The following is a 15,210-nucleotide window of genomic DNA, read 5'->3' on the forward strand; positions in this document are numbered from 1 at the left end:
CAACACCCAGATAGGTGCCTGCATCATTGGCCTTATGGTTATGTGAGCCTTTGACCGATTATGTCTGTGGCAGGGAAGCACAATCAACGCAGAGCCACAAACATGGCCAGGTGTGAAGCCGGTAGGTCCAAAGGAACGACGTTCGGTGAGTATTCTTTTTGATTTTTTTTAGTGTAACATTAGTTGTTGAGGGGGAAGGCAAAATTAAATGATGGGGGGAATTAGGGGGCCACTTTCAAAAAGTTAACACAGGGCCCCCAATGCATTAAAATGGCCCTACCTTACACAGTATAATATGCTCCACAGTGGCCCCCACACAGTATTACATGCTCCACAGTGGCCCCCACACAGTGTTATTTTCTCCACAGTGGCCCTCACACAGTCTTATATGCTCCACAGAGGTCCTCACACAGTATTATATGCTCCACAGTGGCCCACATGCTGTATTATAGGCACAATAGTGACCCCATACAGTATAAAATGCTCCCTAGAGCCACTTCAGGTAACCCCACTCCACTTCAGCGCCTAGGAGAGGTGAGTATAAATATTTATCTTTAGTCACTTCCCCTGGGCTGGCATCTACTGGAACAAACATGCCGGGCCCCTTTCCATTAACAAAATGTATAGCGGTTGTAGAACCAGGCTTTCCCTGACCACTATCATGGTGGTCTGGGGCCCTTGCCATCTCCAGCTGGCCGCAGGCCCCGTACCTCTCTAGGCCCAGGTACACCACTGGCTCCAACTGTGTCCGTTATTCTGCTACAGTCAAGGTCAGTTGCAGTCATCCCATGACATATGACAGCAATGGACATTAACAACGGTAATGTAAACCCATTCTACAAGATGATAAATACCATATACTAACATAATTTGAGCCTTGAGAACATTGAAGGAAAATATTCTAAATTAGTGTACTATCAGTATACTTTCTATTATGTTGAAGACATGTACAAACAAAGGAGATAAACCAATGGATTACTGGAATCTGCTGCATGTGATAGTATAAGCAGGTTACTAGAATTGGCCTGCAGCTGACATTACATGACAGTGAATCAGTGAATATGTGAAAGTACTATCAGAGGATTTACAGTATGTGGGAGGTAACAGACAAGGTGCACAAAGCCTGTAAGGAACTCTCATCCAGGGCCAAAGCGGATATTTTCACTGCTACAAACAGGAAATTCCTGAGCAAACACAGAAAATAACGAGTGTAATATTTCAGGCAGAAGCCTAGCAGATACAGTACATACAGCGTGACCACTTGCATAACACAACATGACTCAATCTCCTTCAGTCTGTTCTATATTATCAATCATCCTCAGCTGCAGTATTCCATACATTGTGTAAGTCTAGGAAATGTGTCATCAGTCTGAGTATACACATCCTAGTGTATAGCTGATCTGTACGTAGAAGCTAGTTTGCCTTTTCAGTTCACCTTCATAATAGTGATTACTAAGAACATCACGTTCTGGAACACAAGAAAACATCTTATTCTCTAGTGTTGTGACATCACCAAGGGTATATGTATCATAAAGGCACATCATGTAGCGGGTAGACAGGACACAGCCCTCAATGGCTCTAAACCATGTAGTATGGGATGGTAAGAAACTGAGTAAGACTTTACTCACTAGAGGAAGTGAAATGGTAGCAAGTATAGTGGTTGGGAATTAGGGAAAAGGTCAGTGAAAAGCTGTGGTAATATAGGCTCTTCTGGCTTAGGTACAATTCCTGGCACAATAATGGGGGACCAACAGGGCCGCCCTCAGGAATTTTGGGGCCCCATACAGCCTAAGTGCCCCCCCCCCCCCCGCCATTTTAAAACTACCTTATTTTGCGTCATACCAATTCTGTATTACATTTCCCTTTATTTAGCAGCATTACAAGGATTCTATTTGCAGGTAAAATCTGCTACGTGTGACAGCCCCTATAGAGAGCCAACACCATTTATAAGAGCCCTCCTAATAAATCCTCAGGGCTTATTCACATTGCGTTTTTGGCCTCCCTTGCCGGGATACGTTGGTAACCAGTCAGAATCAGCTTATCCCTGCACGAAGAACTGGCCATTAAAAAAAAGGGGGGCCTGCAGTTCTCCGTGCAGGGATAAGTGGGGAGCTGATTGTGACTGGTTACCAACGTATCCCGGCAAGGGAGGCCAAAAACGCAATGACTCCTTTAAAGTGAAAGTCCCACCCCCAAACAGGCTGCTATGCTAGTAACATACCGCCTACATCATTATTATTCTCCAGCTAAAAACTTATATATTATTGCCCCAGTTCCCTCTCCGCAGTGCGGCACACCCGATGTCCCAACAATCCCCCCCCCCGTCCACCCTCTAACATCTTTCCATTGCCCCCTGTACCTATACCTCCCAACTTTTGAAGAACCAAAAGAGGGACAAAATGTGCGGGAAATTTAGCCCCACCCACTGTTATGTTGACTCCGCCCACTCATTAATTTTTCATGTGCCCGCACACTGTATAATCCTCCTACAGTCACCCGTAAATTATATGTCCCCCCTCCGTCTCTCCCCCAGCTTCATATACACCCTTCATCTGCCCCCAGATTCATGTCCCCTCTCCATCTCTGCCCCCAGATTCATGTCCCCTCCATCTCTGCCCCCAGATTCATGTCCCCTCCATTTCTGCCCACAGATTCATGTCTCCACATCTCTGCCCCCAGATTCATGTCCCTCCATCTCTGCCCCCAGATTCATGTCCCCCCCATCTCTGCCCCCAGATTCATGTCCCCTCCATCTCTGCCCCCAGATTCATGTCCCCTCCATCTCTGCCCCCAGATTCATGGCCCCTCCATCTCTGCCCCCAGATTCATGTCCCCTCCATCTCTGCCCCCAGTGTCATGCCGTCTTCTCCATTCTCTGCCCCCAGATTCACGTCCCTCCATCTCTGCCCCCAGTGTCATGCCGTCCTCTCCTTCATCTGCCCCCAGTTTTACCTTCCACATCGCGTCTACACTGCCGGGTAGCCGGCGAAGCGAGGAGCTGACACAGGTCAGCTCCTCGCTTCGCCGCTGCCGCCTCTCTCGCTGACACATATGCGGCTGAAGCGAGGAGCTGACCTGTGTCAGCTCCTTGCTTCAGCCGCGTATGTCTTCAACTCAGATCTGCGTCCTCTGGACGCAGATCTGAGTTGAAACAGGACATACAATGACTGCTGCCGGCGCCAGGGGGCCGGCACACGGTGGCGGGCCAAAACCGGGCCCCCCCCCATTTTTTAATTTGGCCGGGCCCCTGACGCCAGTAGCAGTAGTACTGGCCTATCGGCGGCCCTGGGGACCAATGTGATCTATGCTATAGAGACCCCATTCTTTATGCCACTGTATGGAATATATCATTTATAATACAGTAAACAGGATAAAGACAGTGCTGGAAATGACAGGATTAAGACGTAACTTGAGTGGCAACATCAACTTGAGGATCGCCATTTCCTGGGATAGACAGGCACTTTTGACACAGTATTGAGCTCATTACAGTAATGTATGGTACAACTGTCCACAACCAGGTTGGGAACTTCCTCCAATTATTTGTGTTGGTGAGGAGATGCAAGGGATTAGATTTCTGACTTCATTAGAACAGCTAGCTCCTTCTCCATCATGACTAAGCTCAAACTGACAAGGAGACTGGTACAGCGAAAGAATTGAACCAGACTGCCAGACCCCTGCATCACGTCACTGGGAAGGAAACACCATGTCACTTGAGGCCATGTTGGCACATCACTGCTAACATCAGAAGTTCCATTTCCGTAATCGTGTGACTGGGACTGAAATTTGCCCATTGGTGATGATTAGAAAATGAAACAACTTTAGTAAGTTTTTATACTTTGTATTCATACACCAAAAATTTTTTTTTGGCATTGGAAAAGCCCCTTTTAAAAATGACCTAACATTGATTTAAAATGTAAAAAGTTTACTCATACAAAGACAACATAGAAAAAAAAACTATGTACGTATCTTGTGGGGAATCGCTCCGGTAGATGCTTGTAGCAGTGCAGGAAACAGGGACACAGACACTGGATTACACACGAGTTCAGGCTTTATTCACAAGTAGCGCATACACTGCTTTTGCAAAGCCACAGGATAAACAAAACCAAACCTTTCTCGGCTGAGAAAACTAACTTAAAGAAACTTGTCCCTGACTATACAGGAGACTGGCTACCAGTCTCCCACCTTGGCAACAACAATGGGTGGCACAGTACCTGCTTTGGAGGTCTGGTCTGAGGTCAGAGGAGAATGGCCAGACTGGTTTGAGCTGATAGAAAGGCAACAGTGACTCAAATAGCCACCCGTTACAACCAAGGTAGCCAGAAGAGCATCTCTGAACGCACAGTACGTCCAACTTTGAGGCAGATGGGCTACAGCAGCAGAAGACCACACCGGGTGCCACTCCTTTCAGCTAAGAACAGGAAACTGAGGCTACAATTTGCACAAGCTCATCGAAATTGGACAATTGAAGATTGGAAAAACGTTGCCTGGTCTGATGAGTCTCGATTTCTGCTGCGACATTCGGATGGTAGGGTCAGAATTTGGCGTCAACAACATGAAAGCATGGATCCATCCTGCCTTGTATCAACGGTTCAGGCTGGTGGTGGTGGTGTCATGGTGTGGGGAATATTTTCTTGGCACTCTTTGGGCCCCTTGGTACCAATTGAGCATCGTTGCAACGCCAAAGCCTACCTGAGTATTGTTGCTGACCATGTCCATCCCTTTATGACCACAATGTACCCAACATCTGATGGCTACTTTCAGCAGGATAATGCGCCATGTCATAAAGCTGGAATCATCTCAGACTGGTTTCTTGAACATGACAATGAGTTCACTGTACTCCAATGGCCTCCACAGTCACCAGATCTCAATCCAATAGAGCATCTTTGGGATGTGGTGGAACGGGAGATTCGCATCATGGATGTGCAGCCGACAAATCTGCGGCAACTGTGTGATGCCATCATGTCAATATGGACCAAAATCTCTGAGGAATGCTTCCAGCACCTTGTTGAATCTATGCCACGAAGAATTGAGGCAGTTCTGAAGGCAAAAGGGGGTCCAACCCGTTACTAGCATGGTGTACCTAATAAAGTGGCCGGTGAGTGTATCTATATCTATATAGTAGCAGCGCTGCACCGCATGTAACCAGGGATGTCAGTGCAGTATACAGGGAGACATCCCTTGTATTACACTTTGCAGCACAGATATCATTCCTGGAAACCTCTATAGACTTTCTGTGAAAAATGCTACAGGAAGAACTGCGATTCGTTACCACTGCAGTTTTTCCTGCAACGTTTTTTTTTTTTTTTTTTGCTACAGCCACTATGGGGGAGGGGGGGGGGGTCTTAGCCTTAATAAAGCCCAAGTGAATGCCCCCTTATACTATGCCCCTGATTCCCAATGACATAAATAGCGTGCCCCTAATGACCCCTTATATCAATGACCTTCCCCTTCTAATGCCACCTAATAGCCCTTATATAAATGACCCCCCCCCCCCATTGTCATAATGAATAAAGGATGTCTGAACAAGTCTGAGGGTATGGTTATACATAACAATCTGCGACGTAAAAAAAAAAAAAATCTACACCCAGAACCACCCACTGATCAGCTATTTGAATGAACCAGGTACCTGTGTAAGTGCTGTGACCTCTTCTCTGTTTACATAGTGTAATTCATTTCATAGCAGCCATGTAATGGAACTACAGCCTCTTCTTATACACATCTATGTAACAAGACTGTAACTACATCACATGGTCACTATATACAGACAGCGTGTGATATAAACAGGCACCTTTACCTCTTCAAACTGCTTATCAGTGGGGATCTACTGATCTCTTAATGATGATCTGTCTTAAGCATAGATCTTCAATAAAAATGAGCTGGAAAGCCCCTTTAATAAAGCCCAGTCTGTGACATCATTGCACCTGCCAGTGCCAAGTTGCAGACATCTACTGTCTGTTCTCAGTGACTTGTAAACCACAGTTACAGGATGCGTATTAACTATACCAGTGTCCTGCAGACGCAGATCTAGTTAAAAGTAAAGCATGCATTAATGGTGGCCCCAGGGTGGGCTCCCACAGAGTCAGTGCCCCCCACTAGCTACAGCCACTGGTGCTATGTATTACAGCGACTGATTGCTGTAATTCCACAGCTCAGCTTTGAGGAGTAGCTCCCATAGTCCTAGTGCTGATCTCTTGAAGAGTTTTGCATTTTGTGGTTTGCACTTTCTGTTGTGAATTAGCTCCTTATTATATAGCTTCTTACAAGATAGATGTAGAACAGATATAGTTGTGGGTATGGAGGGCAATATCCCAGTTTAACCTTTTCGCTGCCAAGGGTCTCTGGAAATTTTGCACCTCCAGTAGCCAGAGCAATTTTCACAGTTTTGAGATGGACAAATCAAACCTAAATTGCAACATTAAAAAAGCATCCAACCCCCCCATACCTATATATTTTCTTAAAGTAGACACCTGCAGCATTGTCAGAATGCCACTTGGTACTGTATACGAACAGGCACCTTCATGCAATTTTGATTTAAAGTGAATGTTTTATGAAAAAATGCAAATAAATGTATATTCGTTGTTAAAAGCGGAAACCAAACAAAAAATTAAATGCACCAAACCTCCTAAAAATAAGAGTTCAACATGTGCAGAGTTCATACATATCACTATGGCCTGAACCCGCATGCATGTGTCTTCAGAAAATCGCTAGAACTGGAAGGAACAAAAATCTGCTTTGAAGCTGGAAATGTTAAAAAAGTATCATTCTATATAATGTAGGGATTACACACCATGAAAAGCAAGTGAACCCCTAAACCCTATATATTTTTTGAAAGTAGACAACCTGAAGATTACAAATGTCTTAATGGGTCATCGATAGCCACCTTCATGCAACTTTGCAACCAACACAATTTTTTGAAAAAATACGCTAAAACATATATTTGCACCTAAAACGCATGTTCAATCTCAGATTCATATACAAAATACTTTTAAAATAATAGCTTATGGTGTATACAATGTGTAAATATACTATATCTACCGCAAACATCAACTACAACAAGAGCTCGGACTCCCAAAAACACGAATACAGAAGACAAGCAGGATTTTGCTGTTGTTCACTAATATGTTAAAAAGCTATACTGCACCTACCAAACTGTGACTGTGATACCAAAATCTAACTTTTTTCAGAGTACACAGCATATCGTATATAAAAACACAATTTAATAGTTTATATATACAACCACCTTCATTCAACTTTGCCGCAAACAGAGATTGCTAGCAAAAATTGCGCAAAAATTCAAATTTGCCACTAAAGTGCGGCTCAAGAAATCCCTTTGTGCAAACATAATGTACTGTCCATAAAACTGCAATATGTGAGGAGTTCATACATACCACACATGTATATATTTACAGGGGCGGGTGTTAAAGAATCGCCAAAATCGCAGAAATGCGCCATCCCATTTTGTGCATGCAAATTAAATAGGACTTTACATAAAAATGTTATTTTCCATCCCCCTATAATTGCAATCTATACGTTCATCTCTAGTGATAACACTGGTCAACAAATTTTCAAAAGTTGTTTGTTTCTGAAATGAATTGAGTCATTCCCTAATGATTTTTATGTGCTGAATTCAAATATCACAAGGAAAACTGTCAATTGGCTCTAGTTTCTATGATATCGAAGAGTTCTCATTTTACTGTTTTGTGAATTGTATAGAATATGATACATATTTATTACTTCTGCAATAATAGAGGTGCAAGTTTACTGTTTTTAAAATGTTCTAAATATATTCTTAGGAAACTTAGTTCTATCTAAAATCAACTGTAATTTATAGTCATATCTAAGAATTTTTTACAAATGAAGTTTGTTTATTGAACTTTGGAACGTAGATCCTTATTGAATTGCTATTCGGCTCCTTTACTCACGTCTGTTGTATTCAGACATGGGATTGTCTCTGATAATTGTCCAGCAGTAGTCTGCAAGCATTGATGGGTTCCATTTACCCTGATATCTCGTTTCCATAGTCGCAATTTCCTGATAAAATTGTTCACCATGTTTATCGCTCACCGCTCCACAGTTTGGTGCAAAGAAGTCTAGATGAGAGTGTAAGAAATGAATCTTTAAAGACATGTTACATCCCAGGTTTTTATATGCCTTCAGGAGATTTTCAACCAACTCTTCATAATTTGGTGTTTCCCAAGAAATTAGTCACGACTAACTTGAATGCTTCCCATGCAGTCGTTTCTTTGCCATGCAGCAAATGGTAAAACTCGTCATCTTGAAGAAGCATACGAATCTGAGGACCAATAAAGACTCCTGCTTTTAGCTTCGCTTCACTCAACCTTGGAAACTTACAGAGGAGATATTTGAATGCCTCTTCATTTCTATCCATTGCCTTTACAAAATTCTTCATAAGACCAAGCTTGATATGTAAAGGAGGTAACAGAATCTTTCCTGCTTGAACAAGTGCTGAATGCATAACATTTTTAGCCCCTGGCTGCAGTGACTTTCTGAGTGGCCAGTCTCTTTTCTTGTAGTGTTCTGATCTTGTACGACTGTCCCACTCACATAGGAAGCAGCAGTACTTGGTGTATCCTCCCTGTAGACCAAGCACTAGCGCTACCACCTTCAAGTCATCACAGAGGCACCACAGATGTTGATCATAGTTTATGCATCTCAAGAGCTCTTTCATGTTGTTATAGGTTTCCTTCATGTGAACAGCATAACCAATTGGAACTGATGGTAGTGCATTGCCATTGTGAAGTAAGACAGCTTTAAGACTTAGCTTTGATGAATCGATAAATAGCCTCCACTCATCGGGATTATAGCTGATTTTGAGAGCATCCATTAAACCACAAACGTTATTGCATACAACAAGATGACCCTCCATGAAGAAGAATTGGACAAGAGACTGTTGACGGTTCCTAAAGAAAGAAATTCGAACATCATCTGCCAAGAGATTCCACTGTTGAAGTCTGGAACCTAAGAGCTCGGCCTTACTCTTGGGCAGGTCTAGATCTCTAACAAGATCGTTAAGTTCACTTTGCGATATAAGGTGCGGTTCAGTGGAGAGTGATGCAGGAAAGTCTGGATCTGACGAGGTAGATGGTTCATGACAAACTCCTTCTTCTTCCTCGTCAGTGGAATCGAGCGAGAATGTTTCTGGAGCATTTGGAACTGGCAATTCTTCAGAATGAGCTACTGGGCGTATCGCAGATGGAATATTTGGATACTGTAAAGTCCACTTCTTTCTTTTTGAAATTCCTTTCCCAATTGGAGGCACCTTGCAGAAGCAGCAATTGTCACTATGGTCAGATGGCTCTCTCCAGACCATTGGCACTGCAAACGGCATAGACTGTCTCTTCCTGTTCAACCACTGTCTGAGATTCGAAGAACATGTATTACAGCATATGTGTGGAGCCCAACTCTTTTCCTGGTCGCCTATTTTGCAGCCAAAATACAGGTGGTAGGCTTTCTTAACCAAATATAAATAGAAATATAAAATGCATGTCTATATCATGAAAAGTAAAGCCAATTTTAAAATTTTAGCATCAATTTCAATCTCAGCACCCCAAAATTAGTTAAGAACAACTGGTTTGATGATCGAAACATTTTGGCTGTTGACCAGTGTAATCGTTATTACTATTATTTTAGTGTGTAACGGACATCACTAGAGACGTATTGTAGAAGGCTCAGGTATAAACAGGACAGGGATTGGGTGAAATGTAAACTTTATTTGCGACTTTATGTACACTCACCGGCCACTTTATTAGGAACACCATGCTAGTAACGGGTTGGACCCCCTTTTGCCTTCAGAACTGCCTCAATTCTTCGTGGCATAGATACAACAAGGTGCTGGAAGCATTCCTCAGAGATTTTGGTCCATATTGACATGATGGCATCACACAGTTGCCGCAGATTTGTCGGCTGCACATCCATGATGCGAATCTCCCGTTCCACCACATCCCAAAGATGCTCTATTGGATTGAGATCTGGTGACTGTGGAGGCCATTGGAGTACAGTGAACTCATTGTCATGTTCAAGAAACCAGTCTGAGATGATTCCAGCTTTATGACATGGCGCATTATCCTGCTGAAAGTAGCCATCAGATGTTGGGTACATTGTGGTCATAAAGGGATGGACATGGTCAGCAACAATACTCAGGTAGGCTTTGGCGTTGCAACGATGCTCAATTGGTACCAAGGGGCCCAAAGAGTGCCAAGAAAATATTCCCCACACAATGACACCACCACCACCAGCCTGAACCGTTGATACAAGGAAGGATGGATCCATGCTTTCATGTTGTTGACTCCAAATTCTGACCCTACCATCCGAATGTCGCAGCAGAAATCGAGACTCATCAGACCAGGCAACATTTTTCCAATCTTCAATTGTCCAATTTTGATGAGCTTGTGCAAATTGTAGCCTCAGTTTCCTGTTCTTAGCTGAAAGGAGTGGCACCCGGTGTGGTCTTCTGCTGCTGTAGCCCATCTGCCTCAAAGTTCGACGTACTGTGCGTTCAGAGATGCTCTTCTGGCTACCTTGGTTGTAACGGGTGGCTATTTGAGTCACTGTTGCCTTTCTATCAGCTCGAACCAGTCTGGCCATTCTCCTCTGACCTCTGGCATCAACAACGCATTTCTGCCCACAGAACTGCCGCTCACTGGATGTTTTTTCTTTTTCGGACCATTCTCTGTAAACCCTAGAGATGGTTGTGCGTGAAAATCCCAGTAGATCAGCAGTTTCTGAAATACTCAGACCAGCCCTTCTGGCACCAACAACCATGCCACGTTCAAAGGCACTCAAATCACCTTTCTTCCCCATACTGATGCTCGGTTTGAACTGCAGGAGATTGTCTTGACCATGTCTACATGCCTAAATGCACTGAGTTGCCGCTATGTGATTGGCTGATTAGAAATTAAGTGTTAACGAGCAGTTGGACAGGTGTACCTAATAAAGTGTTCGGTGAGTGTATATGTTGTGTAAGTGTTTGGTGCGACTTTTTTTTGGGGGGGCTGCGACCTGGACAATGGTAAACGTCTGGGTCACAGCGCCAATAAACTTCCTGGTTATGTTCAGGAGGTATAACATAAGAATACCCCACTAGTAAAGCTCAGGGGGGAATTACATTATAACTGTATGTGACAATCAGAGACAAATGTATAGCATACGCTCTGATTGGCAGGAGAAGGGTTAATAGGGACAATAGAGTCCCTGCCACCCCCCTCCTGCTGTCACATACAGGGTATGTACAGAGTCTGTCTCTCTCTCTCTTCTGAACTGCTCCGTGTCCCTCTCCCTTTCTTGTTAGATCGCAAATTGCTTGCTTAGACAGGAGGGGGGGGGGACACTTTGGAGCTCTATATCTTTGGACTGCATCAACATATCTTGATGCTTTCAATTGCATTTTAAAGAGGAGAATCTCATCTTTAAAATGATATCAAGAACTAAATTTAAAGGGGATCTCTAATTAAAAATTAGCAATTTATTTTTATTTTTTTTTTAACATTAAGAATTTTATTTGAAATTTTTGTTCTATCCCAAAGAACAAGTCAAACAGTAAAGGGTGAACATAGCAAAGGGAAGGTGAAGAAACGGAGGGGATGGTGGGAAGAACAAGAAATGGCAGGAGGGGATCAGGGAGGAACATAGATGGAGGAGGGAAACAATAGCTCAGTCACAGCAGTCAGGTACTTAGTTCAGGAATAAAAACAATTGCAAACATACGTCAAGTAATATTGGTAGAGAAGAAAGAAAGGTAACAAAGAGGGGGGAGAAAGGAAAAATAAAGAGGACATAGAGGGGAAGGCACATGAAATTCAGCGGAGTAGTAAAAGTGGTTCCACAGGAGACACATTTTCTGGTGGGCTCTATCATCATTCAGTTCTGTGAGCAGATTTTCCATGCTGTGTATGCATAAGACCTCCAGAAGCAAAGACAGCAGAAAGGGGGACATTCGGGATTTCCATAGTCTAGAGATAACGGATATCGCCGCTACTAATAGGAAACCTAATAGCTTCCAGGTGTGCTTCTTAACTTACGCGGGAAGGTAGAGAGGAGAAGGGGAACAGGTCCTCTTTGAAAACAATGCCAGTGACCGTCTGAATAATACAAAAGACAAAAATTAGCTCTTTTTCAAACCAAGTGTTAATGTGAAACATATTTGTAAAGAATGTTGATGCTTTTAGTTTTCATTTTAAAATGATCACTTTCTATATTTTAAAAATTTTCCTGCAATTTTTACTATGGCCACTAAGCTGGATGCACAACTTTGTCTTCCATTACAAAATCAAACAAGCATGATGGAAGATAGTTTCAGTTATGTTGTTTACATTACTGTTAATGGGAACAGACACAGAATCAGTCTGTTACTGTTCTCTGTGACAGTTTAATGTCCGTTGCTGTCATCCTATGATGGAAGACATTAACGGACATTAGTAACAGTAGTGTGAACTGCCCCTTAGGACAATTTTTTTTTTTTGTCAGAAGGTAATGGTGTTTATACAGTTTCCAAATATACCTCTGTTATACAGCTTTGGAGTCCCATTCTCATGTAAATGCAAAAGAGGGGTGTGAAAACGGGGCTACAAAGTTAAACACCAAAGATATATTTGGAAACTGCAGAAGCACCTCAATAAGGTATTTTGATTAGGTTTAGAATTTATTGACAGACTTATTTTATGTTTTTCTGCCGTGCCATCATATGAAAAACTAAGCATCATTCAGTACCACATCATCCAGTAATGTACTGATTGCCAGTTCCTCCAACTCTATGCATTGTAACCACACTGTACTTTGGCCAATTGATGAGAGTCCTGAATGCGGGACTCCTACTAGTAATTTGCTAAATTTCCTAAAAAGGTATTTGAAACGGGGTTTAATAAACCAGAAATTATCTTTAAATCAACCTTCCCAGGATTCCTGCAATACTTACAAAACAGCACACAGATTTACTTACCACAACTACAAAAACAGGTTATGCAATATCATGGAAGATCACTCTAATATGACAGTGCTGAAGAAAACCAGAAGGAGCCAACATGATAGTGATCCTGCCGCCATACTGCGAGAAAGTGCTGACAGAGGCAAGGAGAGTTAAATCATCCCAGCTGTTAACTTACCTTTACGAAGTATGCACCAATCCCTCCCTAGCCTGAAAGAACCAAATCCTGTAGTAGGATGTGACGTCATTTGTTTACATTTTAGAGGATTGCATGGAGCACAAACTAAACCCCTGGTGCTTTAACCCATTCCCACTGCAGCCATTTTTTGATTTTTTTTACTCCCTACCTTCCAAAGGCCATAACTTTTTTATTTTCATATTCACAGAGCCGTACGAGAATTATTTATGAGACAAATTGTACTTGTAATGGTGCCATTTAATATTCCATACGATGTACTAGGAAGTTGTAAATAAGTTGTATTTGCATGTCTTTCTTCAGAAATTTGTTTTTATAGTGTTCACTGTGAAGTCAAAATTACATATCACCTGTATTCTGTGTTTTGTTTTTATTCAAATATTTATGGGAAACGAAACAGCAAAAAAGCCTCAGTTTGGCTTCTTTGCTTGCAGAACCTTGCGACCCAAACTGGGCATCAGCAAAGGCCACAGAATGAATTAGGGAGAACCTGGTGAAAGTGTGGAAAGAGGCCCAGATGGCAGCTTTGTAAACCAGGACATCAGAAGCCTGATGCCGAACAGCCCAGATGGTCCCAACAGTCCTCGTGGAATTAGTAGTAACTCAGAGAGGCAGTGACCTATCCTTGAGCCAATAGGCCTCCCTGCTAGTACACTGAATTCATCTTGAGATGTAAGCCTTGAAAGCAGCCAAGCCCTTGCGAGGGCCCTCAGGGAGAACGAGCAAGGTGTCCAAAACTACAGAAAGGGTCAGTAAGACGCAAATAGACCAAGGTCGCCCAAACTACATCCAGGCTATGTAGAGAGCACTCATGCAGGTGCTTGGGATCCTGGTAGAAAGATGGTAAGACAATGTCCTTGTTCATGTGGAAGGAAGTACCCACCTTAGGCAATAAAGTCAGTGGCAGACAAAGGACAATTTTGTGCTTGTGAAGAACTAGCAAGGGAGGCTTCAGGGCAGGGCAACCAGTTTTGAGACCCTGCAGATGAAAGTAATGGATACCAGGAAGGCAACTTTCCAGGACAGAAGGCGAAGAGCGATCTCACGTAAAGGCTCAAAAGAGGGAGCCTGAAGTACCTCAAGGATGAGATTAAGGCCCCTTGGTTCCAAGGGAAGACAGTATGAAAGAGCACAGTGTGCCACTCCCAGCAAGAAGGTCTTCATTTGAGGCCAGAAGGGCAGGTTCTACTGAAAAGTAATGAAAAGAGCAGAAACCAGACTGGAGAGAATCTAGGGTGCTGGAGTGAAGGATACTGCCTTTGCCAAGTCCTTCTTACCTTCCACTCACGCCCCATGAGTGTCTAAGCTCATAGGATAACATGAAATGAGCTTTATAAATTTTATATATTTAATAACCCGAGTGGGTCGGTACTAGCCACTAACATATACAGAAATATACATCAATGGATTGTTAAGCAAATACAGGTGAAAGCACAATACAATACAGAAAATAAATTGGGAATAAAAGAATAGGAAAAATGAATACCAGAACGATTCTGTAATCTGGTTCACTGAGGCCTAATTCACGTGCTTAAGTCAATCAAGAGCATGTGTCTTCTACATGCTGTCCAGCAAGCAGGGAGGACTTTACCCCTGCCCGTGATAGCATATACTACCTTAGTGTCCTTCCCTGACTGATGTCACGAATAGGGGAAGTCAAGCCCTCCATCATGAAACCAAATAACTATAAACAGTCAAATTCTTTGTCCAATGACCATCGTGTCAGGCAAGGGGTATGGTGGGGTTCATGGCTAGAACCCATCAGGTAGACACCAAGAATGACCCCATAGAACCCTTTGGGTAATGAGTTCAGTGTCTGAACCTTTTCCCTGCGCTCAACAGTACCTTGTGTGGACTTCGAGCCTTCGGCTCCGCCTTGCACACTCGAAGAATTTATGAGGGTGATTATAGGATGTCCTCCTAAAATATTATCAGAAAACCGTATTTCCTTTGTAGTTTTGGCTACAGCCACAAAGTCTTGTGTTTATGTACTCAAAAGTCTTTCCCAATGGAAGACTCCAGGAGGTCCCCCTGCTGTGATAACAAGTTTGGCACTTGTGAGCCAACAAAGGCC

General features: G+C 43.0%; 1 protein-coding gene across 1 annotated transcript in view; it reads right to left on the minus strand.

The window, feature by feature from the left end:
• LOC142210012 (testicular acid phosphatase homolog) overlaps nt 1-15,210 on the minus strand; it is a 75,905-nt gene that overhangs the window by 59,920 nt on the left and 775 nt on the right. The window contains exon 2 of the mRNA XM_075279043.1: nt 12,039-12,098. Coding sequence (XP_075135144.1) covers nt 12,039-12,098 — 60 coding nt within the window. The remainder of the gene's footprint in view (nt 1-12,038; nt 12,099-15,210) is intronic.

Source organism: Leptodactylus fuscus, chromosome 6, assembly GCF_031893055.1.
Source record: "Leptodactylus fuscus isolate aLepFus1 chromosome 6, aLepFus1.hap2, whole genome shotgun sequence".
In the NCBI taxonomy this organism is placed as follows: domain Eukaryota; kingdom Metazoa; phylum Chordata; class Amphibia; order Anura; family Leptodactylidae; genus Leptodactylus; species Leptodactylus fuscus.